The sequence below is a fragment of the Toxorhynchites rutilus genome, chromosome 1 (assembly GCF_029784135.1).
Source record: "Toxorhynchites rutilus septentrionalis strain SRP chromosome 1, ASM2978413v1, whole genome shotgun sequence".
NCBI classification, from domain to species: Eukaryota; Metazoa; Arthropoda; class Insecta; order Diptera; family Culicidae; genus Toxorhynchites; species Toxorhynchites rutilus.
The window spans coordinates 95,709,843-95,735,796 of NC_073744.1; the positions used below are offsets into that span (position 1 = coordinate 95,709,843).

Consider the following 25,954-nt stretch of genomic DNA (forward strand, 5'->3'; position numbering starts at 1 on the left):
TTTATCTGAAGCAGCCTCTTCTGTTTGTATTATCCATGGGTGTTTGCTGTTTCCACTTAGAAGGTCATGGAGACAGCTAGCTGAGTCGGAAAATATTGTGGTAGGAAGGAAATCATGGGTGCATTCTTGGGTAGCTATTAAAAGAGCGAAAGCTTCCGCACTGAAGATGGAGCATTGCGGTGGAAGAGAAAAGCTACCTATGTATCTACTCTCAAAAATTCCACATCCAACTCCATCGGCATTGACTGAACCATCTGTATGTACCTGGTGATTAATTTGAAAATTGGATGCAATGAGGTTATTGAAGCAAGCTTTGATTTTTGGAGAAGGGTCTCCCGCTCGGACAGCCTTAAGAAGATCAAGGTTAATGTTCGGCGGTTTGACGTTCCAATTTCTTCCCGTAGCAGATGGCCGTTCACAAATATTGGGGAGGTCTTTGTTTGTGAGGTTGTTGAATAATGTTTTGGCCCTGCGTATTAGTGGGACATTGTGGTCACTGTCGGGAAGTGACAAGTGACGGATGGCTTTATTTGTGATGGCTTTTGTCGCCAGGTGTTTGAGGGGAAGTTGACCACTTTCAGCCATTACGGCAAGAGTGGGGCTAGTGGGAAAAGCTCCGATTGCAATCCTGACTGCTTTATTGTAAACTGGTTGAATGGTGTTTAACACACCGTCCCCTCCGCGGCTGAAGGTGCCTATTCCGTATAGGATTTTTGGGACCAACCAAACGTTTACAATATTCAGCAGTGTTTTTCTGTGACCAGAGGCTAGGTTGCCTGCAATAGCCTTGATGATGTTCAGCTTCATTCTGGTGGCTATTTTTGTCTTTTGGGAATGTGGTAAGAAGTTGAGTTTCTTATCAAAAGTAACTCCTAGTATTTTCAATGTCCTCGTTGTGGGGATCGGGATTTTGTTAAGTTGAAGATAGGTTCTCCTACTGAGATGTTTTCCAATGTACATGTGCTTGGATTTCTCCGGGGAAATTTTTAAACCTGTTTTTAGAGCCCAGTTTTTGATGGAGTCTAAGGGTTTTTGAAGCCTCTTTCTCTGATTTAAGCCGAAGCAGCTCGTAGAGATAAGAGTGATGTCATCTGCATAGACTACAATTTTAATGTGGTCGGGAATTAGTTCGAAGATGGATTGCATAGCAATGTTGAAAAGGGTAGGTGAAAGTGCTGAGCCTTGGGGGAAACCGTTTTCAGGGATTTTTAAAGAAGACCTATGGTTGTTGATGATGGTTTTGAAAGACCGGTTTTCAAGGAAACTTTTTATGAAGAGGCCTAACCTCCCACGAATCCCCCAGTTGAAAAGGCTTTTCAGCACTGGGTATCTCCATGCCCGATCGAAGGCCTTGGATAGGTCAAGTGAAACGATATCTATGTTCTGTAATTTTTCAGTTGCGTCGTCTAGGATTTTTTCGATTGCTACGAGGCAATCTTCTGTACCTTTTCCCGGGCGGAATGCGAATTGTCTGGAATCAATCAGCTTATTTGACTCGAGAAAGGTCGTTAAGCGTCGATTTATTATTTTTTCCATGACTTTCCCAACACAACTTAGAAGAGTGATGGGGCGGAAATTGTCGAGAAGATGATTGTTCATGTCTGGTTTCGGGATACAGATCATTAAACCCTCTTTCCAGCAACTGGGGAGGGTTCCAATGTCCCAGACTTTGTTGAGGAGCTTCAGAAGTGCTTTTTTCCCGAGATGGGGTAGTTTCTTTAGCATCGGGTAGCTGATGTCATCGGGTCCGGTGGATCCTTGTTTGACTTTGTTCAGTACCCAATCGAGCTCTTTGAGGGAGAGGTTTTTGTTGAAGTCAAATTCCACATCGGTATGAAAATCGATAGGAATTTTTTCGCATTCCGTTTTGTGGGTTTGAAAGGTTTGGTCGTAATTTTGATTGGAGGAGGCAGATGCAAAGAAATCTCCGAACGCCTCGGCGATGATTTTCCGGTCATTGGTGTATTGACCGTTAATAAGAAGATTATACTCTTTGCTTCTTTTCTTGCCATGAAGCCTACCAATCTTACTCCATAACTCTTTTGTCGACGTGTTAGGGTTAATTTCGCTCACGAATTTAGCCCAACTATTATGTTTGGCTGAATTAATGGCAGTTCGAGCTTCGTTGCGAGCCCTTTGGAACTCTGTGAGCAGAGTGGGCTTATGGGGGTTATCCGGATGGGCCTTTCTTAGTTTGCGCAAGGCCTTACGTCGACCTTTGATCGCTGCCTTCACCTCAGGCGACCACCATGGGACGCATTTCCTGCCAGGGATGCCACTGGTTCTAGGGATGTGCAACATTGCAACCTCAAGGACAACTTTGGAGAATTCCTCGGCTGTCCAGTCTTGTTTAGCGGAAAGGCGGTTTTCAATATCAAATTGATAGCCAGCCCAGTCAGCATATTCAAATTTCCATCTTGGCCTTGTTGGAAACTCTGGAGAAGATTGGCCGAAGGAGATGAGAATTGGAAAATGATCGCTGCCGCAGGTATCATCGTGAATGTTCCAAGAAAGTTTTGAAGAGAGTTTGTGTGATACCATAGTAAGATCGATGGCCGAAGTAGTACCAGTATGATGAATTCTGGTGTGTTGGCCGTTGTTTAGAAGGCTTCATTCTGGTGGCTATTTTTGTCTTTTGGGAATGTGGTAAGAAGTTGAGTTTCTTATCAAAAGTAACTCCTAGTATTTTCAATGTCCTCGTTGTGGGGATCGGGATTTTGTTAAGTTGAAGATAGGTTCTCCTACTGAGATGTTTTCCAATGTACATGTGCTTGGATTTCTCCGGGGAAATTTTTAAACCTGTTTTTAGAGCCCAGTTTTTGATGGAGTCTAAGGGTTTTTGAAGCCTCTTTCTCTGATTTAAGCCGAAGCAGCTCGTAGAGATAAGAGTGATGTCATCTGCATAGACTACAATTTTAATGTGGTCGGGAATTAGTTCGAAGATGGATTGCATAGCAATGTTGAAAAGGGTAGGTGAAAGTGCTGAGCCTTGGGGGAAACCGTTTTCAGGGATTTTTAAAGAAGGCCTATGGTTGTTGATGATGGTTTTGAAAGACCGGTTTTCAAGGAAACTTTTTTATGAAGAGGCCTAACCTCCCACGAATCCCCCAGTTGAAAAGGCTTTTCAGCACTGGGTATCTCCATGCCCGATCGAAGGTCTTGGATAGGTCAAGTGAAACGATATCTATGTTCTGTAATTTTTCAGTTGCGTCGTCTAGGATTTTTTAGATTGCTACGAGGCAATCTTCTGTACCTTTTCCCGGGCGGAATGCGAATTGTCTGGAATCAATCAGCTTATTTGACTCGAGAATGGTCGTTAAGCGTCGATTTATTATTTTTTCCATGACTTTCCCAACACAACTTAGAAGAGTGATGGGGCGGAAATTGTCGAGAAGATGATTGTTCATGTCTGGTTTCGGGATACAGATCATTAAACCCTCTTTCCAGCAACTGGGGAGGGTTCCAATGTCCCAGACTTTGTTGAGGAGCTTCAGAAGTGCTTTTTTCCCGAGATGGGGTAGTTTCTTTAGCATCGGGTAGCTGGTGGATCCTTGTTTGACTTTGTTCAGTACCCAATCGAGCTCTTTGAGGGAGAGGTTTTTGTTGAAGTCAAATTCCACATCGGTATGAAAATCGATAGGAATTTTTTCGCATTCCGTTTTGTGGGTTTGAAAGGTTTGGTCGTAATTTTGATTGGAGGAGGCAGATGCAAAGAAATCTCCGAACGCCTCGGCGATGATTTTCCGGTCATTGGTGTATTGACCGTTAATAAGAAGATTATACTCTTTGCTTCTTTTCTTGCCATGAGGCCTACCAATCTTACTCCATAACTCCTTTGTCGACGTGTTAGGGTTAATTTCGCTCACGAATTTAGCCCAACGATTATGTTTGGCTGAATTAATGGCAGTTCGAGCTTCGTTGCGAGCCCTTTGGAACTCTGTGAGCAGAGTGGGCTTATGGGGGTTATCCGGATGGGCCTCTTAGTTTGCGCAAGGCCTTACGTCGACCTTTGATCGCTGCCTTCACCTCAGGCGACCACCATGGGACGCATTTCCTGCCAGGGATGCCACTGGTTCTAGGGATGTGCAACATTGCAACCTCAAGGACAACTTTGGAGAATTCCTCGGCTGTCCAGTCTTGTTTAGCGGAAAGGCGGTTTTCAATATCAAATTGATAGCCAGCCCAGTCAGCATATTCAAATTTCCATCTTGGCCTTGTTGGAAACTCTGGAGAAGATTGGCCGAAGGAGATGAGAATTGGAAAATGATCGCTGCCGCAGGTATCATCGTGAATGTTCCAAGAAAGTTTTGAAGAGAGTTTGTGTGATACCATAGTAAGATCGATGGCCGAAGTAGTACCAGTATGATGAATTCTGGTGTGTTGGCCGTTGTTTAGAAGGAGTAGGGAATGGTCGGAGATAAAATCTTCGATTATAGATCCTTTTTGATCGAGGTATGCGCCTCCCCAGGCGTATGAGTGGGCGTTGAAATCACCCATAAGTATGATTGGGGCTGGAAGTTGGGAGAACAGATGGTCCAGTTGGCCTCGTAGAGTGGCCGGATTAGAATTATTAGTGATGTAGATGCTGACGACGGTGATTGGAAAGGGGTGTTTAATGCGTACTACCACTGCCTGAAGGTCGGTGGTAATTGCAAGAAGATCATGTGGAGTGCCATCCTTGATTGCGATTGCAACTCCGTGTTTTGAGGGGTTGGGACCCTCTTTGAAGTATGTGATGTACTTTGGGATGAAGTGTTTGTTGAAATTGTTTGGTGTCATAGTTTCTTGAAGGGCTATGACTGTGGGATTAGAGCTCGAAATAAGAATTTTTAGTTCTAAAATATTTTGTCGGATGCTTCTGATATTCCATTGTATCCCGAATTTCTGTATTGGAGTGAATGTGTTGGTGTTTTTAACTCTAATAGCTAAGTCTTAATTGTGTGTATGCTTGAACTATCGAAAGAGGATTAGTTCGATGATCTTTTACCCTTGGGAAGAGAAGCTTTCTTCGGGGTGTTGGTGTCGTTCTTGTTTGGTGTAGAAATTTTTGGAGTGTTTGTTGTGTGTGTGTTGTTGTTGTTTTTTGTTGGGCTTGTATTGTTATTTGTTGATGGTGTCTGTCTCTGTTCATTCTTAGTTCTTTTCTTGTCTTTGTTAGTTTGGGTTTCATCTTCGGATTTTAGATCTGAATCTGAGGATGAACCTTTCGAAATTTTTCTTTTGTTTTTTTTCGGGCCTTCAGAGGTATCCGTAGAAATTACCGATTCACTATCGGATTCGGTTGTTGAACTTTCGGTAGACGATTCTGTCATGGTTGTGTCTATGATTGAGGGGGTGCTTTCGCGACTAGAAGCGGCCGAAACGGCCGAGGCACAGCTGCATTTGCACTTGCAGCCAGCTACTGGTTCCCGAATGTTGAGCCTGTCTTGCAAGACGCTCGAATAAGTTGGACCATTTTGGGTGTTGGAAATGATTTTTGCTTCTTTGTAAGAGATACCACGATCGATTCTTATTTTTGTGATTTCATTTTCTTTTAGCCATACGGGGCACTTCCTGCTGGAAGAGGAGTGGTTCCCTTGGCAATTAATGCATAGTGCTGGTGTATTACACAATTTAAAATCAAAATCTTTGGGGTGCTCTTTGCTGCAATTTCTGCAAAGCGGATTCTCACGCTTGCATCTTTTGCTGGTGTGTCCGAAGTTGAAACATTTGAAGCACTGCATTGGATTCGGATAGTAATTCCGAGTCCCAGCGCGAATGAAACCGAAATAAATGAATTCGGGAACAACGGTTCCACGAAGCGTTATGATTAGTGTAGCTGTGGGGATAATTTCTTCTCCTTCCTTTCTGGTGAATCGCTTGACATCGATCACTTTCTGATCGGAAAGCTCTTTCAGCAATTCGGTTTCGGTGATATTAATCACGTCTCTGCATGTAACCACGCATTTGCGTTGGTTTAGGGTGGGGTGGAAAATAATACAGGTGTGTTGTCAATAAGTTTGTTAATTTGGAGAAGCTTACCTACTGATTCCTTGTCCCTGGTGGTAAGTATATATTGAAGGTTCTTTTTTCGTCTCTCTGTGGTTTGGCACTGTTGAAGTTTTTGAAGTTTTTGATTGCCGACGTTATAGTCTTGCTGACTACGAAGGGGTTGGATGGGAGAGCCTTGTCTCCTGTAGCCCTCAAGAGCAGTATCTGCAGGTTGCCATTCGATGGGTCTGCCCAAAGTGGAGCGGTGGCTTCGGTTGGCTTACCTTCATAGAAGTTTGTAGCCCGGCCTCTCGGAGGCCCTGAGCTACTGGAAGCCATGTTGATTGTCGGCTATACCTTAGGTATAGCCGGAGAAAAGATTTTTCTTTTGCAGAGCACTTTATGAATAATTGAATATTGGGCTAATCACTTGCGGATATGTACCAAGAAATTCGCACTATGTTTTTGAAAGCACTTATAAGAACCACCCATGTGCTCGAAAGAATGCGAGCGATTCACTATAAAATTTTCGTTTTAGAATTTTTCTTCACTTCACCGTCAGTATGCGGATATATTTTAAAATATTATTAATAATTATCACTACCAAAAACTAGTCACTATCACACAGCTTATGCCTTTCGAACGGCTTCCGCCGATCCAGAAAGGGGCGTGATGCCGAAAAAGCGCGCGCTTTTTCCGGCGAACCGGTGAGCACCGCCACCGCAGTGAACGTTTGCTGATATCCTCTTCTGCTATCCTCGGGTTGCGATGCTGAAAATCAATTTGTATTTAGGACTAATCAAGCCTTCAGAAAGGCTGCTTTAAGCATTTGATTAGTTGTGCGAGAAAACTCCTATTCTTCCGTACTCTTTCACAAGGGCGCTAAAAACACGTCCGAATCGGTTGAATGTCAGTAGCACCTTGATGTATTTTTTCTCCATCGCTCCCTTTTAACGCTCATTCGTTCGTCTCGTTGGACTCGCCCCTCTGGCTGAGTCTGCCGATTTGTCTCTATCCTGTGAGTGTGTACCGCTAGAGTATAAAACACGCGGACCCCAAAAAAATATCTTATTTTCTTTCAAACCGTAAACCCGTGTGGTTGTACGGCATCGGCATCGTGGACGTAACAAAGGAGGACAAGTTAAGGGAAAGGCAAAGTCTCACTCGAACCGTGCAAGTCTCCAGTTCCCTGTTGGTCGCATTCACTGATTGCTCCGCAAGGGTAACTAGGCCGAACGGATTGGTGCCGGAGCACCAGTATACCTAACAGCGATTATAGAGTTTCGGCCGTCGGAGTACTCAAGTTGGCTTGCAAAGCTGCTCACGACAATCAGAAAACCCGCATCAAGAACAGAGCAGCTTCGGTTCGGCGCTCATCAAGGCAACAATTAGTTTCAGTGACTGGCAAAGTGTTTCTCCGGCACGTCGCATTAAATGTAATTTACTGAACAATATGTCACAAACAGGATGGGAAGAAATTTCCCAACTGTGAAAGCTGTGGCGAGTGGCAAACGCAATAGCTAAACAGGAAGGTTTAACCGAACAAGATGGGAATATCGAGCGATAACAAAAACACAACACCAAAGGTTCTTTTCAGAAGCATCAACATATTCATAAAGAGTAAACAGTAAACTAATCCATTTTTCAGGTAGATAGGTAGGTAGGAGAAGAAAATAAAACAATATATTTAAAATATATATTTAACAAAAGCTGTCCCCTTTGTATAGTCCTACGTCACTCCGGTTATGTCCCCGACATTACCCACCCGTCTTTTTTCCGTGATGCAATTTGATGTGACACACCCTTTAGGTTTCTCGTGTTTGTTGATTATATCTATTTGTATCCCGCCTTTAACATAATCCACGTGGAGTGTGTTGAAGGCGTAAAAAAACTATACAATTTTAAGGCACTATCAGTCTATTCGTGATGAAACGGAAAATACAATTCAACACAAAAAAAATGACAACTGTTAAAATGGCGCACATTAAAAAGTGTTGCGAGCTCAGGGTGCTATACATTATGAAAAAAAATCTGTGATATTTCACAGATCTTTTTATATATCTGTATACTTACGACCATGGGGTGGTTCTGGAATCGGTTTTCTAACTCCTTCTACGCATCTTTTACTTCCGAATAAGTTACAACACTTCATCCTGCTGTTTGTTTTCGTGCACTCTCGATTACGCCTACATGTTGTTGTGAAAAGTTGAAAAGGGGCTTGTCTCTCTTGTGGACATATTAGCGATAACTTTCCTTTTCGTCGTTTGTTCTTGCTTGCTCTGGTATCGAATGTATTTATTTGAACAATATTTTTCGGAGCGGCAGTGGTGTTATTTGTTGCATCTGTGCGATTATGAAAACCTACAAGTAAAACATGGTATTGATAGAAGTTATAACAATTTTTGTTTTCTGGAATAAAATACAGTGAAAAAAAACTGATATTTTAATACAACCCAATAAAATGCTAGTAGCTAGTAGTAAAGTGCGTATACGTGGTCTGTTCAAAAATTATCGTGTCTTTCGAATTTACGCAGGTTACGTATATTCGATTCTAGATTTTTTTTGTGTCATTATGTTGGTACTTATGTCTCTCACGGCTATTTTGAATGTTCAGTTAATTTTTGACAACTGCTTTTTTACACGTGTTTTGGTTCATCTTCGATTTTTGGCTATTGCCTATCTTTAGCGAAATCCCTTCATATTGCTGAAGGAAAATCGGCTGTGGCTATAGAAATGCTTAATGGAATGGAATAGAGTGTCGTTTACATCTTTTCGACCTTCCGAGAACATTTTTTCGAACTCCATTAAACGTTGTTTCGCTCCAAGGTAGGATCACCAGATGTCACATTAACATTCGGAATGTGTTCGCGTACTTAATTTTGTTTTGACGTAGGACTACGTCTAACCGGAAGATATAGGGGGAAATCTAGGCACTGAACAAGTAGGAAAAAATGCAAGATTTGGAACGCTTATAACTCGAGCATTTCTCAATAGATCTCAAAGGTTTTTGCATCAATTGATAGGAAATATATCTACGCATCTATCATAACGAATAACATTTCATTTTTCTTGAGATAAATAATTGAATAATTGTGAATTATCAAGCATTGTCAAAATGCACTGTGTGCCCATTTTTGATTTGTCCATTTTGTGCTCCTCAAATCGTACCGACCAAAACGGGCAACCAGAGCAGCAGCGAAATAGAATGAAACACGATTGGAAAGGAAAAAGAAAAAAATGAACGAAACATTGGTCGCAGTCTCACACATGCGTAATTCTTGAGCCAGCCAGTCAGCTTAAAAATCCCCGCTCCGCTGCCGTAACGATTAGAGGTGTGCAAATCAGCTCATCATGATGAACAGCTCTGATCATATCAGCTCATCTAAATGAGCTGTTCTTTATGAACAGCTCTTCAGCTCAGTTGTCAGTGCCGACTTTCAATTTGGGTCCCAAACTCGATAGCCACGAAGCCAGTTTGAAAATGTTAAAATTCAAATGAAATTTTTCACACCATATTATTAATTACTTGAAACACGTATTCCAGACTATTATTTACAACAGACTCGGCGAGTACAACATTTCCGACATTTTTACTGAGGCTTTACATTACAATAGAAAGTTTTCTTCAAAAAAAAAAAATCTTATGAGATTTTTGCACCGCCTGCAAACAACAGCTCATGAGCGGATGGCACATCTCTAGTAACGATCATTCTCATTCAAACCGTACACCACATCGGTTCGCATCACAACACATCAACAAACCAACCCAAGCAGCCATGTCTGGACATGGTAAAGGAGGAAAAGTGAAGGGAAAGGCAAAATCCCGCTCGAACCGTGTTGATCTGGAGTTCCCCGCAAGGGTAGCTAGGCCGAGCGCGTTAGTACCAGTCCACCTAGCCGGCGTTATATAGTTTCGGCCGCCGAAGTGATCGAGTTAGCTGGTAAAGCTGCTCGCGACGATGAGAAAAATCGCATTCAGAACAGAACACATTCAGTTCGGTGGACATCAAGACAACAACAGGCAGTTGCAGCGAGTGGCGAATGGCAAACGCAATTGCAAAACGGCAGCAGGTTTTTTCAAAACCACGAGTACTAAGTTTTCTAAATTGGAACCATTCCATAAAACAGGGCCATTAAACCTTCCAAAAAAGAGTTTAGGAAATACAGTTCAATGCTTTCTAAAACACAAATTGATTTTTTCATAATTTGTTTGCCAGGATATGATGAGTATGTGAATTTGGCAGTTGTTCTGAGCTTATTGATTTTCACCAATTCTTAAATTGCTTCTAGATTGAAAGTACAGTAATTTACACTTATCTCGACATTTAGCTAATTGGACGGACCTGTAATGCGACATATTTAGTTGGCCATTTTTGTAAACATAGAGTTCGGGGTCCAAATTATGACCCCACATTGAAAGTCGACACTGTACCACTGTCATCGCAATCGCTAAACAGGAAGGCCGAACAAGATGGGAATATCGAGTGATAACAAAAACACAACACCAAAGGTTCTTTTCAGAACCATCAACATATTCATAAAGAGTAAACAGTAAACTAATCCATTTTTCAGGTAGATAGGTAGGTATTCACGTAGGAGAAGAAAATAAAACAATATATTTTAAATATATATTTAACAAAAGCTGTCCCCTTTGTATAGTCCTACGTCACTCCGGTTATGTCCCCGACATTACCCACCCGTCTTTTTAACACAAAATTTCTTTGATCTTGTAAGTATCGGCTAGCTCAGAGATTATTATGGCCTCAGGGTCGGCTCTTCACCGATAACGCGCAGTGGACTCACTTTTCAACGGAAGATTACGGAATAAAGTAGAACCACTATATCATGAGGATTCGTTATTCAATAAGAAGAGAAAGGTAAGTATCTTTATATATCTATATTTATTTCTTTTCAGGTTTAAAGGATAGTATTTTGATGCGGCCGAACAGGAACAGATGGAAACCAGGTAAGTACGAAGAATAGAGAGAGAAAGATTTTGGCGGATTTTCTACTCACGCACTCACGCAAGGTCTCATTGTACATATTGTGTTAGTAGTTTCACAATTGTTTCCGTTTTGTTTTGACAGCATGCATTGCCTTTCAGGTAGGTATCAAAGTGGATTGGGTAAGTATGAGTGGGATTTATTTTAGGTTGCGCGATTTAAACTGTCATTCAATTCTTATTATTGAATCAATGGCTCTATTTTGTTCCGGTTGTTTTCAACCGTAACAATCTTTGATTCTTTGATCCATTTTTGCAATGGGAAAAAATCGAAGATGAACCAAAACACGTGTAAGAAAAGCAGTGGTCAAAAATTAACTGAACATTCAAAATAGCCGTACTTGTCAGCATAAGTAAGAAACATGAATACCAACATAATGCCACAAAAAAATCTAGAATCGAATATACGTAACCCGCGTAAATTCGAAAGTCGCGATACTTTTTGAACAGATCTCGTAGTGCTTAAACGGGTTCACGAAGTTTTACCGTCTAGCCCGATACTGGTAGTATGTTAGGTCCAGCATACAGGTACGATGCTTTAACCCACTGGAATTCTTTTCCGTCCGCTGAAAGCTTTTGCGGAAAGGGTTTTCTTTTTAAACTTCCTTGTTAACTGCTGCTAAAAATTGAAACCACAGAGCGGGAAATGTATACCTCTAACTCGATCCAACCATCCAACATTGATCAGAACAGAGAAACAACAAACACATATTTCATTGCTCAGAATGCTTCCACCGAGCGGCCTCAATACCGAGTGTTGGCTGATCGTTGTCCAGAGCAGGGGTGGCCAAACTTTTGCGCATTACCGGTGGCTAATTGTTCAAATTTTAGCCTGCGGTATACCAACGTTGATTGTTTTAAAAAAGTCATTAGAAAATGAATATAGTACCAGACAATAAAACAATGTTTTAAACCTCCTGCAAGCCTTTCTATTCCATAAAAATACACCCAAGATGATTATTATATTCCTGGCTAATATAGAAGTACATTAATTATTTAATAATTGAACCTGGTTTAACTAAACTGCTTTTTAGCTGGGAGAACGTTAACTGGGCTTTGGCTTATTTTAAAAGTAGAATTCCGTAAAGAATTGACATCATATTCAATTTAAAGACTGTCAGTAAAATAGCCAAACATCGAAAAATTCATTTATTCAAAAAATTCAATTACAGGCTTTCAAAGTACTTCCCTTCCGATAAAATACACGATTCCCAGCGAGTTTTCCACTTTTGGAAAGTCTGATAAAAGAAGTTTTCTCCGAGCTTCTTGAAAATCGCCTCCGATGCTTCTAATACTGATATATTCTCGGTGAATCGACGGCCTCTAAGGTGTTTTTTCAGCCCAGGAAACAACGAAAAATCACATGGAGCCGAATCTGAGGAGAAAGGAGGGTGTGGCATAACTTGAATGTAATTTTTCTCCAGGTATTCGGTTACAATTCGAGCGGTATGCGGCGTCGCGTTATCGGTGTCCAGGTGTTCGCAGTCTCGGGGCGCTTCTTCGAAATGTGTGATCGAAGGGTTTTCAACACCTTCAAATGATATTGCGAATTTACAGTGACCTTCTGAGGGACCACGTGTTGATATATCACGCCACGGCAATAAAAAAAAGCATTACCTTCCGGCTGACATTGATTGACGAACTTTCTGAGTACGCGGAGAATCAACGTGTTCCCATACGGATGTTTCGCTTTTCGATTTGGGATCCCAAGTATCGTCAACAGTGATGACTCTATCTAAAAAAATTGGACCCGCTTTCAGCATTTTTTTCCATAATTTGCAAGCGTTGACACGTCTCTCCGTTTATACGGTAGTGAGGAGATGCGGTACCATTTAGCGCACACATGTCTCAGCTTCAATTCGTTCGCCAAAATGTTGTGTGTCGATCTAACGGATATATTCATGATTTCCGCTATTCGTTCTACACTAATAGACCTATATTCTTGCACAATAGTCCATATCGTGTTGATATTGACCTCAGTACAGGAGGTCCTGGGTCTTCCTCCTTGAGGAATCAGTTCACCCGATTCTCGACCATTTTTAAAACTTCAGTACCATTGAAAAATTATTCTTTGGCTCATTCAAAGTTCACCATAAGCCCCCTTCATCATATCGACCGTGTCTGGCGCGGACTTGCCCAAGCGATAGCAACATTTTATCGCACAACGTTGTTCATTTTTAAACGTCGCGTCACACATAGCAAAAACTTTGAAAGCGAAAACCAACACAATTTCAAAACACTCATGCTCATCCGCCATAAATGAGTGTAGGGAAAATACTGACAGTTGTTCTGGAAACAAAAAACCACGCTCTACACGCTCCCGAGGTCATTTCAAGTGTAACCAGTGTAGCCTCTTCAAAAAAAATCACTGAGAATTGTTTCTGAATGCTCCTTGTATATACCATATCTATTGTCGCACTCAATACAAAACATCCAGTGGAAACCTTTTGTTTATACAATTTCACGATCATCGCGAATCAAACAATTCATTGAAGTTCCCCCCGATTTTATTTCAAGTTTTGCATGTCGGTCCAGTTAGACAACGGATTTCGATAACTGGGCTTCCTTTCTGGTGCAGTTACCGAATGATTACTGTATAATAACTATCTGTCGGAAATATTTATCACTATTGTGTAAAGTGAATCAAACGGTCGGTTCGATCCCTATAATTATCACACTGAGTCAATTTTTGTATTCTGTAAATGGATAGAATCTTAATAAATCGAGTTCTTTCTCAAACGTCGGCGAACTGCATATTTTGAAACGCTGCAGAAATGTTTCTCAAAGGAAAACATTAGGATGCAACAAACCAAACAGCTCGAAAAATAATGCCCACAGCTTTCTCCCGACTGTATCTATAGCAACAAAATAGTGCTAACGAGCAAAAATCTGTTCAACTAGTATTACATAATAGGGCCCAATATTTAATTTTATAAATTTCTAATTTCTCATTCATCACTGTTGTTCTATTCATGACTATAGAAAGCAAGAAGAAATTTCACTCAGCACCAAGATGAACCGAACGAACGTTACATCCCGGGTTCCGACTGGCTTGAGGGTTCCGAGAGGCTATCGGGCCATGCACGCAAATGGAGGTAGAGCGGAATCGGGAGGGAAAGTTCGTTTTCCAAGCAAGGTGAGTAAAATCGTGTTAGAGTGCGTAGCAGCGCTAATGAAATCTTATTTTCTTACAGACAATTCCAACCGCGAACGAGATATATCCTGTAGAAAACATGATCGAGGACGAAGATTTTCCGCCGCTGTTCCATGATTTTTTTTTTATTTAAGTCATTTATTTTTACAGGCTCAGTTACATAGGTTTAAAGGAGCCGAACTCTTAGCTATACTTTTATTAGTATATATCAACATGTTTCCTTAAATCTAGGGTTAATAAAGTATTGGTGTGTTGCAAAAGTTTTGGAAAGGATGGATCAATACTTATGCACTGCTTTCGGGGCCACATGTATATATTAAACAGTGGTCGGTAAATGGCTGAATACAGCGAACATATAACTCATTATGATGATCCATTTATGATGGTAGCCTATGATTCAGCAACTCCTATCTCTACCTCCCCGTGGTACCGACTGGGATACGAGCAACCTTCGGAAAGATCGAGTAACCAACCTCGGTGGGACCTTAGGTCGTATGCAGACAGAGAAGGGGGCACTCGGGCCCCAAAGCTTAAGGTGTGTATACGATCCGTGCCGATAGCTGAATGGTGGAAGGGGCGATACAAATATGAAGCCGCGAACGGACCCTGTGGGGTACCGGGGCAAACCTCACAGTAATGTTGCCCTTGCTGTGGTATGGCAGGGTAGTCCACAGTCGACCATATATTTTCCCTAGCGACTCGTGGGAACCACATGAAAAGCAAAACCAACCCAATGCGAAGATCGAAGCGTATTCATCACCCTAAGAAGTGTCCTTGTTGTGTGAACTCAGTGGCATCGTCGTCCTCATCGTCATCATCGTCCTCATCATCATCGTCCTCGTCCTCGTCCTCGTCCTCATCGCTATCCCCTTCTCCGGTTATAGATATAAATCCGGATGAAGAATCGAAGAGCGAGCAGCAGTGGTCTGACCACCCATTAGCACCGTCATCGCCATCCGAAATGACACAAGACCCACTGTACGAAGAATCGAAGAGCGAGCAGCATTGGTCTGACCACCCCTTAGCATCGCCATCGTCATCCGAAATGACACAAGACCCACTACACGTGGAATCGAATAGTGAGCAGCAATGGTCTGACCACCCCTTAGCAACGCCACCCTTATCAGTATCATGGGAACCACTAGCATCGTCATCCAGAGTGATGCAACTACCCCAGTCCCCTTCTGTAGACATAGAGTCGTTTGATACACAGCAGACGATCCAATTAGCCGTGGAGTTGCCGGCCTAGAATAGCACTTCGGGTCTTGGTCCCTGTCCCTGTCGTATGAGGCGACTAATCGGGTGACAACGCGAGTAAGGGCGCGGTAAAGCCTATTGGAGATTGCACGGGGGAAATACCGTGTACAGGAGCCACGATAGGAGTGCCAAGCACATCAGGATTGACGCCAGTAAGATCCTGATTACGACATACTGGTTACGACATAGAAAACGGACACGATACGGAAACGATTTCAACACGACGCTAAAGGCTGACAGTCGTGCTATCCTGTTCCCTGAGTAAGGAAGGGTGACACCTTCCTGAAACGGCGTGTAGGCTAATAGTGCGATTGCCCCCGTCCCGGTAATAACTTGGCAAGTCTTCGGGTACGTTCGATGCTCGTCTAGGCTCAGGCACTAGGTACTAGGCGTCAGATGTCACATTCCTGACTTGCGCTGATCTGGCTCTGAACACGGTCCCTATGAAGGACCGTGTCAACCCCTGCATGGCCTCACTGCTTGCATAGACAACCATGGGATCACTGATAGCGACTATGTACAACGAGCGGAGATAGCGGCCCGAAGTTGGGACCCAACAGACATGAATATCATCGAACAATTCAACAGACGAAACGACGGTAATGAAGACACACCAACGGGAGAGGCGAGCGTGTTCGCAAGGAGCGGTAAGCTCCAGAGATCACCAATTCGCAACCAGACAGCCATAGCGAATCCTATAGGACACCAACAGCATCCACAACAAGGAGAGACTAGCCTGATACAAGTGCTAACGCATAAAGCCAACACCACCACTTCTTTAGAAGGGCTGCAGGTCGGGAGGTCAAGCTTGATGGAGGTCAAGAAAAAAGTGAACGAGCTCTACGAGTTCATTAAGGACAAAAACAATGTCCATACTAAGATCAAACATTTAGTCACAAGCATCAAATCCGCCGTTACGGCTGCTGACCGCGAACAGAAGGAGATGATCACGCGAGCAGAGGTTGTTGAAAAAGCACTCGCTGAAGCAAGGGAGAAGATGTCCGTCGAGATACAGGAGACGCCTAAGACGCCACGAAACCCACGATCGGACAAAAGGCAGAGGGATACCCCAGGGGATGAAGAAGACCTGAAGAAGGTTAAAAATGACAACCTGGAAAACAAAAAGGAAGGTGAAGGCAGTGGATGGCGAACTGTCGAAAAACAGACGGAGAAACGGAAGAAGAAAGAAGAAAAGAAGAAAGGTGTGCAGGAGACAAAAAAAACCAGGCCCAGACGAGAGCGAAGTAAGGGAGATGCTCTGATCGTCGAGGTGAAGGAAGGAGTGACTTACGCATCACTCCTGCGGAAAGTGAGAGACGATCCGGAGTTGAAAGAACTGGGAGAGAATGTGGTGAAAACCAGGCGCACCCAGAAAGGAGAGATGCTCTTCGAGCTCAAGAGGGATCCGGCGGTCAAAAGTTCAGCCTTCAAGGAACTGGTTGCGAAGTCGCTCGGTGAGGAGGCGAAGGTGAGGGCTCTATCCCAGGAATCAGTGGTCGAATGCAGAAATCTCGACGAAATCACGACAGACGAGGAGTTAAGGCGCGAGTTAATAGAACAGTGTAAGCTGGACAATACACCAATGACGATCCGTATGAGGAAGGCGTATGGTGGCACGCAGACGGCGTCGATACGGCTCTCAACAGTCGCAGCCAATAAGATGGTAGAAACGACCAAAATAAAAGTTGGCTGGTCGGTTTGCTCGCTGAAGATGGTGCCCCGGGTGGCCAAGCGGATGGAGAGATGCTTCCAGTGCATGGGCTTTGGACATCAGGCAAGAAGCTGCACAGGCCCCGACAGGTCTGAACTGTGCAGGAGATGCGGTGAGAAAGGGCATGTTGCGAGAGACTGCACGAAGCAACCGAAATGCTTGCTCTGCAAACCAGAGAACGGCAGCGACCATGCGACAGGAAGCTTCAAGTGTCCCTCGTATAAGAAGGCGTTAGCAGAATCGCAGTAACGGAGATAATTCAGATCAATCTGAACCATTGCAACACAGCTCAGCAACTGTTGTGGCAGTCGACAACAGAGACAAAATGCGATGTTGCAATCATAGCGGAGCCGTACCGAGTACCCCGTGATAATGGCAGCTGGGCGACGGATAGCTTAGGGATTGCTGCAATACAGGTGATGGGCAGATATCCTATCCAGGAAGTGGTTGGAGGTTCACATGAAGGTTTCGTAATCGCCAAAATTAATGGAATCTTCATGTGTAGTTGCTACGCACCCCCGAGATGGACAACTGAGCAATTCCACCAGATGCTAGACGCAATGACCGAGGAACTAATCGGTAGAACACCGATCGTCATTGGAGGCGACTTCAACGCGTGGGCGGTGGAGTGGGGAAGTAGATGCACCAACATCAGAGGGTACAGTCTACTGGAAGCTCTAGCAAAGCTGGAAGTAACGTTACTAAACGAAGGTACCACTAGCACTTTCCGGAAAGATGGGCGCGAATCCATCATCGACGTTACTTTTTGCAGTCCGTCGCTGTTGGCGAGTACGGAGTGGAAAGTGTGCGAGTCGTATACGCACAGTGATCACCAGGCGATCCGGTACAGAATCGGTCAACGAAACCACGTGCTAGTTCGGAGGACAACAAGCGGTGAGCGGAAGTGGAAGACGAATGCTTTCGACAATGACCTTTTCGTCGAAGCACTTCGTCTAGCTGGCGGAGCTTCAGATTGGAACGCAGAAAAGTTGACAGATCTACTGGTGAGAGCATGCGACACTACCATGCCGAGGAAAGTTGTACCAAAAAATGGAAGACGCCCAGCTTACTGGTGGAACGACTCTCTTCGCAACCTTCGCGCTAGCTGTCTTCAAGCCAGAAGACGCGTTCAGAGAGCACGAAATAGCGCTGATAGAGAGGAACGAAATACGGTGTACCGAGCAGCTAGAGCCGCCTTGAAACGGGGAATTACACTGAGCAAAGCGAACTGTTTCAAGGAGCTGTGCCGAGATGCAGATGCCAACCCATGGGGCAACGCGTATCGAGTCGTGATGGCGAAGATCAGAGGACCTGTGACGCCCGTCGAATCGTGTCCCGAGAAGCTGAAGGTCATTGTGGAGGGTTTATTTCCGATGCATGATCCTACGATATGGCCACCGACACCGTACGCCGAAATAGCTACCGAACGTTCTCAAGTTTCCAGTGAAGAACTGGTAGCAGTGGCGAAGAGACTGCAGGTAAACAAAGCGCCCGGCCCCGACGGAATCCCCAACGCGGCCTTGAAAACGGCGATTCAGGCGTTCCCGGACATTTTCAGGATAGTGCTACAGAAATGCTTGGATGATGGTCACTTTCCTAAGAAATGGAAGATCCAAAAGTTAGTGTTGCTGCCAAAACCAGGAAAGCCCCCGGGGGTACCAACATCCTATAGGCCTATATGCCTGCTGGATACTCTTGGGAAACTCTTGGAAAGGATTATCCTCAACAGACTGACGAAATGTACGGAGAGGGACCATGGTCTGTCAAAGATGCAGTTTGGATTCCGGAAAGGTAGGTCCACCGTTGATGCTATCCGGACAGTGGTTGAAAAGGCAGAGAAGGCGTCACAGCAAAAGCGGAGGGGCGACCGACATTGTGCTATAGTAACGATCGACGTGAGGAATGCTTTCAACAGCGCTAGCTGGGAAGCCATTGCCGAGTCCCTACACCGTATGAAGGTTCCTGGGTACCTGTGCAGAATTCTAGGAAGCTACTTCCAGAACCGCGTCCTAGTCTACGAGACGAGCACGGGGCAGACAACGTTGAATATAACGGCCGGAGTACCACAAGGCTCTATCCTGGGCCCAACGCTCTGGAACGTAATGTATAACGGAGTACTGAATCTGAAGCTTCCCAAAGGCGTGGAGATCGTGGGCTTCGCGGATGATATCGCTCTCACAGTGGCAGGCGAGACACTCGAAGAGGTGAAGATGCTTGCAATCGAGTCCATCGTCTCAGTAGAGAACTGGATGCAAGCAGCGAAACTGCAGATTGCTCATAATAAAACGGAAGTATTGTTGGTGAGTAACTGCAAAGCCGTGCAGCGAGCGGAAATCACAGTCGGGGAACACGTGATAACTTCTAAGCGTAGGTTGAAATACTTGGGAGTTATGATCGACGACCGGCTGAATTTCAACAACCAGGTCGACTACGTCTGCGAGAAAGCAGAGAAGTCCATTAGCGCGATAGCGAGAATAATGCCGAATAACGCAGGACCTTGCAGTAGCAAAAGGCGTCTCCTGGCTGCTGTATCCTCGTCCATACTGCGGTACGGAGCACCAGCCTGGTCGGCGGCTCTCGAAACCCACCGGAATCGTAGAAAACTGGACCGTACGTTTCGGCTCATGGCGATGAGAGTTGCGAGCGCGTATAGGACGATCTCGTTGGAGGCAGTCTGCGTTATCGCCGGCATGATCCCTATTGGCATCACTCTGGCGGAAGACAGAGAGTGCTACAGACGAAAGGAAATCAGGGGTATCCGGAAAACAGCGAGAGTAGAATCACTCTTGAAGTGGCAGCAGGAATGGGACACGGCGGAGAAAGGCAGGTGGACGTATGGGCTCATACCGGTACTATCGACCTGGCTGAACAGGAAGCACGGGGAGGTGAATTTTCATCTGACACAGTTCCTGTCTGGACATGGCTGCTTCAGGCAATATTTGCACCGGTTCGGGCACGCAACGTCGCCACTCTGTCCGGAGTGTGAAGATGTGGAGGAAACACCAGAACACGTGGTATTTGTGTGTCCCAGGTTCACCGCAAGACGCGAGGGGCTGCCTGCCCTTCATGCCGGGAACATAGTAGAGAAAATGTGTCGCGACGAGGGCACCTGGAACGCTGTGAACAGTGTAATCATACACATCATGTCCGAGCTACAGCGGAAGTGGAGGGCCGACCAGCGTAGTAATAACCCCTGACCATAGAAGAGGAACAAATGCGAGGGCTGTTGCAAAGTGTAGTACCCCACGAGAGTCGTTGTGACGGAGTGCGCGTTATGTTGGAGGGCACTGCCTAATCGGCGCTCCGTTGGGAGAGAAATCCTGCGAGGGTGGCTGTGACGGGGCGCGCGTCAAGTTGGAGGGCGCTTCCTAATCGGTTCACGTCTCGACAGGTGAGAAACCCCGCGAGGGTGACTGTGACGGGTTGCGCGTCAAGCTGGAGGGCAATTCCTAATCGGTACACGTCTCGACGGATAAGCGGAATCTGGAGAGCAGGGTCAAGAAAATGCTGGCAATGCCTGTTGGTGGATTGAGAGAGGAACATTGCGAGGGTCGTTTCGGCGGAGCGAGAGCCTAGGAGAGCATCATCAAATCGGTGGGTACCCCCACGAGAGTTGCTGTGACGGAGTGCGCGTTATGTTGGAGGGCACTGCCTAATCGGCGCTCCGTTGGGAAGAGAAATCCTGCGAGGGTGGCTGTGACGGGGCGCGCGTCAAGATGGAGGGCGCTTCCTAATCGGTTCACGTCTCGACAGGTGAGAAACCCCGCGAGGGTGACTGTGACGGGTTGCGCGTCAAGTTGGAGGGCAATTCCTAATCGGTACACGTCTCGACGGGTAAAAGGAAGCCTGTGCTGCGGATGTGCGTGGCGGAGTACAACGGAAACGTAAATGAGATGTATAGAGAAAAAGGGAAGGATCAACGCTAGTTAGCGTTGAAAACTCGTGAAGTGCATGAGCACAGCCGCCCCCTGAAGTAGTCGCCTAGATGTGGTCCCGGGGGGAATGAGGCTACGAGTAGAGGGCTTGGTTTTTGTGGGTGCGATCCCCACTCGACGTCTGGGTTATCCCTTCCCAGATAAGGCTGGAAGAGCGTTCCTCACCTCTATAAAAAAAAAAAAAAAAAAAAAAAAAAAAAGACGATCCAATTAGACTCTCTGAAAGAACTCAGAGTTGTCCTAGAGCCGATAGATGCTAGTCAATATGATATACAAACCATAAGACTATCTAGAACTGAAACAAGAATGTTCATCTTGCACCACTACGACATGGGTGATTCAGTGTCGGACACCCTATTGGCATTGAATTCCACATATGGACAAACTGTTACTCGTAGAACGGTTACGATGTGGTACAAAAGGTTCGATACCGACAGGAACTGCGCGGATCGTCCACGCAAAGGCCGTCCGAAGGCAATCGATAACACAGCAACACTGCTTGCTGATGTGAAACAAAACAGCCAGCAATCTACGAGGTCTATGGCCCAGAAATACAACTGTTCGGCAGCGACTGTTATGCGAACGTTGCATAAACTAAACTATGTGCCAAAAAGAATGGGATACCACCCACACAAGCTAGACCCAGTCAACCTTGCAAAGCGGGTGAAACTAGCCCAACGACTACTCAGACAAAGTGAACGAGACCAGGGTATGCTCGATAATTTGGTCACTTGTGATGAATCTAAGATACCCATGTTTGCGCCTCACAGAGGCATACATTGGATCGTAAAAGGCGCCATGCCGAAGACAATCGCCAAAGACAGGATGAATCGCAAGTGGAACATGCTCTGTGTGTTTTGGGATCGACGAGGCATTATACACTGGGAATTGCTAGACAAGGGTGTATCTGTTAACCGTAAACGATATCAGAAGCAGCTGGAAAAGGTGGCTGGTATACTGGGAGTGAGTAAACATAGGCCGGTACCCCTACTACACGATAACGCTCCGTGCCATAGGGCACATGAAACGATAGATAAGGCGAGGAGCCTGGGATTTAACATATTGAACCATCCTCCTTACTCACCAGACATCAGTCCATCGGACTACCATTTATTCAGGTCATTGAGTAATAAGCTTAGGAATAAACTCTTCAGGACTAAGGATGAGATGAGCGCATTCCTAAAAGAGTTCTTCGATAGCAAGCCTCCTACGTTCTATGCCAGAGGCATAGATTCCCTACCTGCGAGGTGGAAGCGGGTCATAAAATACGGTGGTAAATACTGCTTCTAGGTCAGTATGTCATGTATGTTATGTGTTGTGTATCGTCCAATAAAAAAGAGAGAAGCCCCCCTAAATGTGTGGGGCTTCTCTCTTTTTTATTAAATTCCCCTGCGCCTTAATCTATGCAACACGCATTACATCTGGTTCTACGACTAAGTCCCAGAAACGAGGTCATAAGTCGAAAAAATTCTAAGTCCGAACAATATTCTAAGTCCAAGAAATATGTTCCCGGATCACCCCCCATCGGAATCCGACCCACACCCGGCACTGGTACTGATTACGGTGTCCCAAGTTGCCCCGATCGAACGAGGTGTCTCTGCTAGCGGTATAAGCTGTGCACCATGTCCTGGAATGCAAAGTAGCATGTTTTGGAAAAGTCCCCCCCCCCCAGCACAGCACAGCACAACAGTTTGTTCAATTTCTCACTGCGCGACCCAGCACGCAGTACGTGTAACAATGCCCCATCAGCATCGGCGCGGCACAGTAGCTTGTGCAGTATTGCCCTTGCGATGCGCTATGTGATGGGCGGGTGCGTCGTGTCCCGTAAGAGAGAAGTCCCACCGTGGTAGCTTAGTGCTGCCCGCGCTGGCGGCTTCTCTCTTTTTTCATTAAATCGCATTGCGCCTGGTAGTATGCAATCGTGCGTGTGTGTGAAATCATCCCATGGCCGGGAATAACAACTGTCAAGTGTTGTCCCCCAGCACAACACAGCACACAACAGTCTGCGCGAGCCAACGCCCGCAGTACGCAGCATCGGCGATAAGTACGATAATGCTATAGCACCAAGTGCGTGTGTGAAGCCATTCCCCTCGCTGGATATTACTTTACTTTTTTTTTATTTCATCCTGCGCCTGGTAGTATGCAACCGCGTGTGTGTGTGAAACCATTCCATGTCCTGGAATGACAAGTCTCAAGTGCACAACACCCGCACACCAGCACCCGCAGTACGCAATGTGTAAAACACTGCCCCACCGACAATAACACTAAGTCCCAGAAAGCGTCCAAGTCCCCCCAGCATACAGCACACAACAGCGCTGCGCGAGCCAACCCCCGCAGTACGCAATGTGTAAAACACTGCCCCGCCGACAATAACACTAAGTCCCAGAAAGCGTCCAAGTCCCCCCAGCATACAGCACACAACAGCGCTGCGCGAGCCAACCCCCGCAGTACGCAATGTGTAAAACACTGCCCCGCCGACAATAACACTAAGTCCCAGAAAGCGTCCAAGTCCCCCCAGCATACAGCACACAACAGCGCTGCGCGAGCCAACCCCCGCAGTACGCAATGTGTAAAACACTGCCCCGCCGACAATAACACTAAGTCCCAGAAAGCGTCCAAGTCCCCCCAGCATACAGCACACAACAGCGCTGCGCGAGCCAACCCCCGCAGTACGCAATGTGTAAAACACTGCCCCGCCGACAATAACACTAAGTCCCAGAAAGCGTCCAAGTCCCCCCAGCATACAGCACACAACAGCGCTGCGCGAGCCAACCCCCGCAGTACGCAATGTGTAAAACACTGCCCCGCCGACAATAACACTAAGTCCCAGAAAGCGTCCACGTCCCGGAATGCAAAGTGTCAAGTGTTGGAAAAGTCCCCCGCACAGCGCACACAACACAACAGCGCAACAGTTTGTTTAATTTGTCACTGCGCAAGCCAGCACTCGCAGTACGCAGTATGTGCATCGGTCCGGCACTGGTATTAAGCCCAATTCGATAACACAATAACACCAAGGCAACATCGAGGGTAAGAATGCGCGTGTCAAGTGTGATGAAAAGTCTCCCCCACACAGCGCACACAACACAACAGCGCAACAGTTTGTTTAATTTCTCACTGCGCGAGCCAGCACTCGCAGTACGCAGTGTGTGCATCGGCCCGGCACTGGTATTAAGTCCAATTCGATAATACAATAACACCAAGCCAACATCAAGCACAGCACAGCACAACAGTTTGTTTTATTTCTCACCCGCAGTATTACATCGACAACGGCGCGTACATGACTATTGAAAAAAAAACAACACATTCACACATTGGTCACACATCATCATCTTTACCTACGGGAAAACTGAAACTGTTGGAAAAAAGTTCAACTATTGAAAAAATGTCAACTATTGAAACAAGTAACCAACTATTGAAACAACCAACACCTTAGGCACGGCCCAAGTACAAGTACGAGTTCAATAGTAGGGTTACCCCCCATCGGAATATGACCGACACCCGGCACTGGTACCGATTGCGGTGCGTGAACATTTCCCGACCCAGCATGGTGTCTCGGCTAGCGGTACAAGTCTATCCAAAGCACTCCTATAACGATGCCCCCAGTGTGGTATATACCCATACCGAGGCAACGTTGGTATGACCATGTTTACACTATTGTGGGGAAAGTTGGTGAGTGAAAAGTTTGAGGCATAACTTGCGAAGCTTGTATGGATGTTCGGTAGTACGATGCCGTACGGGTGGGGTCAAGTTACTGTCGGTAGGGTCGAACGTCTATCGAATCCAGTGAGTCTGGTCGGCACCCGGGAGGGTAAACCTTTTGAGCTTGTATCGAATCCAGTGAGTCTGGTCGGCACCCGGGAGGGTAAACCTTTTGAGCTTGTATCGAATTCAGTGAGTTTCGTGTGTCGAACCCCTACCCTCACTACGTGGTGAGACGTACGTACTCCAGTGTGTGGTGTCGTGTCGTGCGTTGAACGTCGAAGGGGCATAAGGCGATTGTGGCTTTCTCGTGTGCCATGCGAACCCTGTGCAGTACGGTGTGTCGAACATTGAAATACCTCCCATGTAAGACGCATCGCATCAGTGCAGCTAGTAGCACCACACGGGTAGTTACCGCTCTCTCGCTCCGAGTTTTTTTGACGTAGGACTACGTCTAACCGGAAGATATAGGGGGTGAAATGGAAATCTAGGCACTGAACAAGTAGGAAAAAATGCAAGATTTGGAACGCTTATAACTCGAGCATTTCTCAATAGATCGCAAAGGCTTTTTCATCAATTGATAGGAAATATATCTACGCAACTATCATAACGAATAACATTTCATTTTTCTTGAGATAAATAATTGAATAATTGTGAAATATCAAGCATTGTCAAAATGCACTATGTGCCCATTTTTGATTGGTCCATTTTGTGCTCCTCAAATCGTACCGACCAAAACGGGCAACCAAAGCAGCAGCGAAATAGAATGAAGCACGATTGGAAAGGAAAAAGAAAAAAATGAACGAAACATTGGTCGCAGTCTCACACATGCGTAATTCTCGAGCCAGCCAGTCAGCTTAAAAATCCCCGCTCCGCTGCCGTAACGATCATTCTTTGTGTGGACACCGACTGGACAACATCGTTGCTGGACGAGCTGGACGGCGAGGGATCGAGTGCCTTTCTCAAGGCAAGAGGGCGGAGGTGGTAGCGCTGGAGTAGAATAGAGTAGAGTTTTCGAAGGGCCTTTCTCAAGGCTAGAGACGAATGAACTGCAAAAGTTTAAAGTCTCTATAATACAATACCTTCCTTCCTTCCGTAACGATCATTCTCATTCAAGCCGTACACCACATCGTCGCATCAGAACACATCAACAAACGAACCCAAGCAGCCATGTCTGGACATGGTAAAGGAGGAAAATGAAGGGAAAGGCAAAATCCCGCTCGAAC

General features: G+C 45.5%; 1 protein-coding gene across 3 annotated transcripts in view; it reads right to left on the bottom strand.

Annotated features, from left to right (window-relative positions):
- The window catches only part of LOC129763192 (uncharacterized), a 101,105-nt gene that overhangs the window by 30,332 nt on the left and 44,819 nt on the right, over positions 1-25,954 (bottom strand). For all 3 annotated transcript variants that reach the window (XR_008740826.1, XM_055762022.1, XM_055762023.1), the window contains one exon: positions 8,044-8,331. Coding sequence is in view for 2 of the 3 variants with exons in the window: in XM_055762022.1 (XP_055617997.1) it covers positions 8,044-8,331 (288 nt within the window). In the remaining variant the exon portion in view is untranslated. The remainder of the gene's footprint in view (positions 1-8,043; positions 8,332-25,954) is intronic.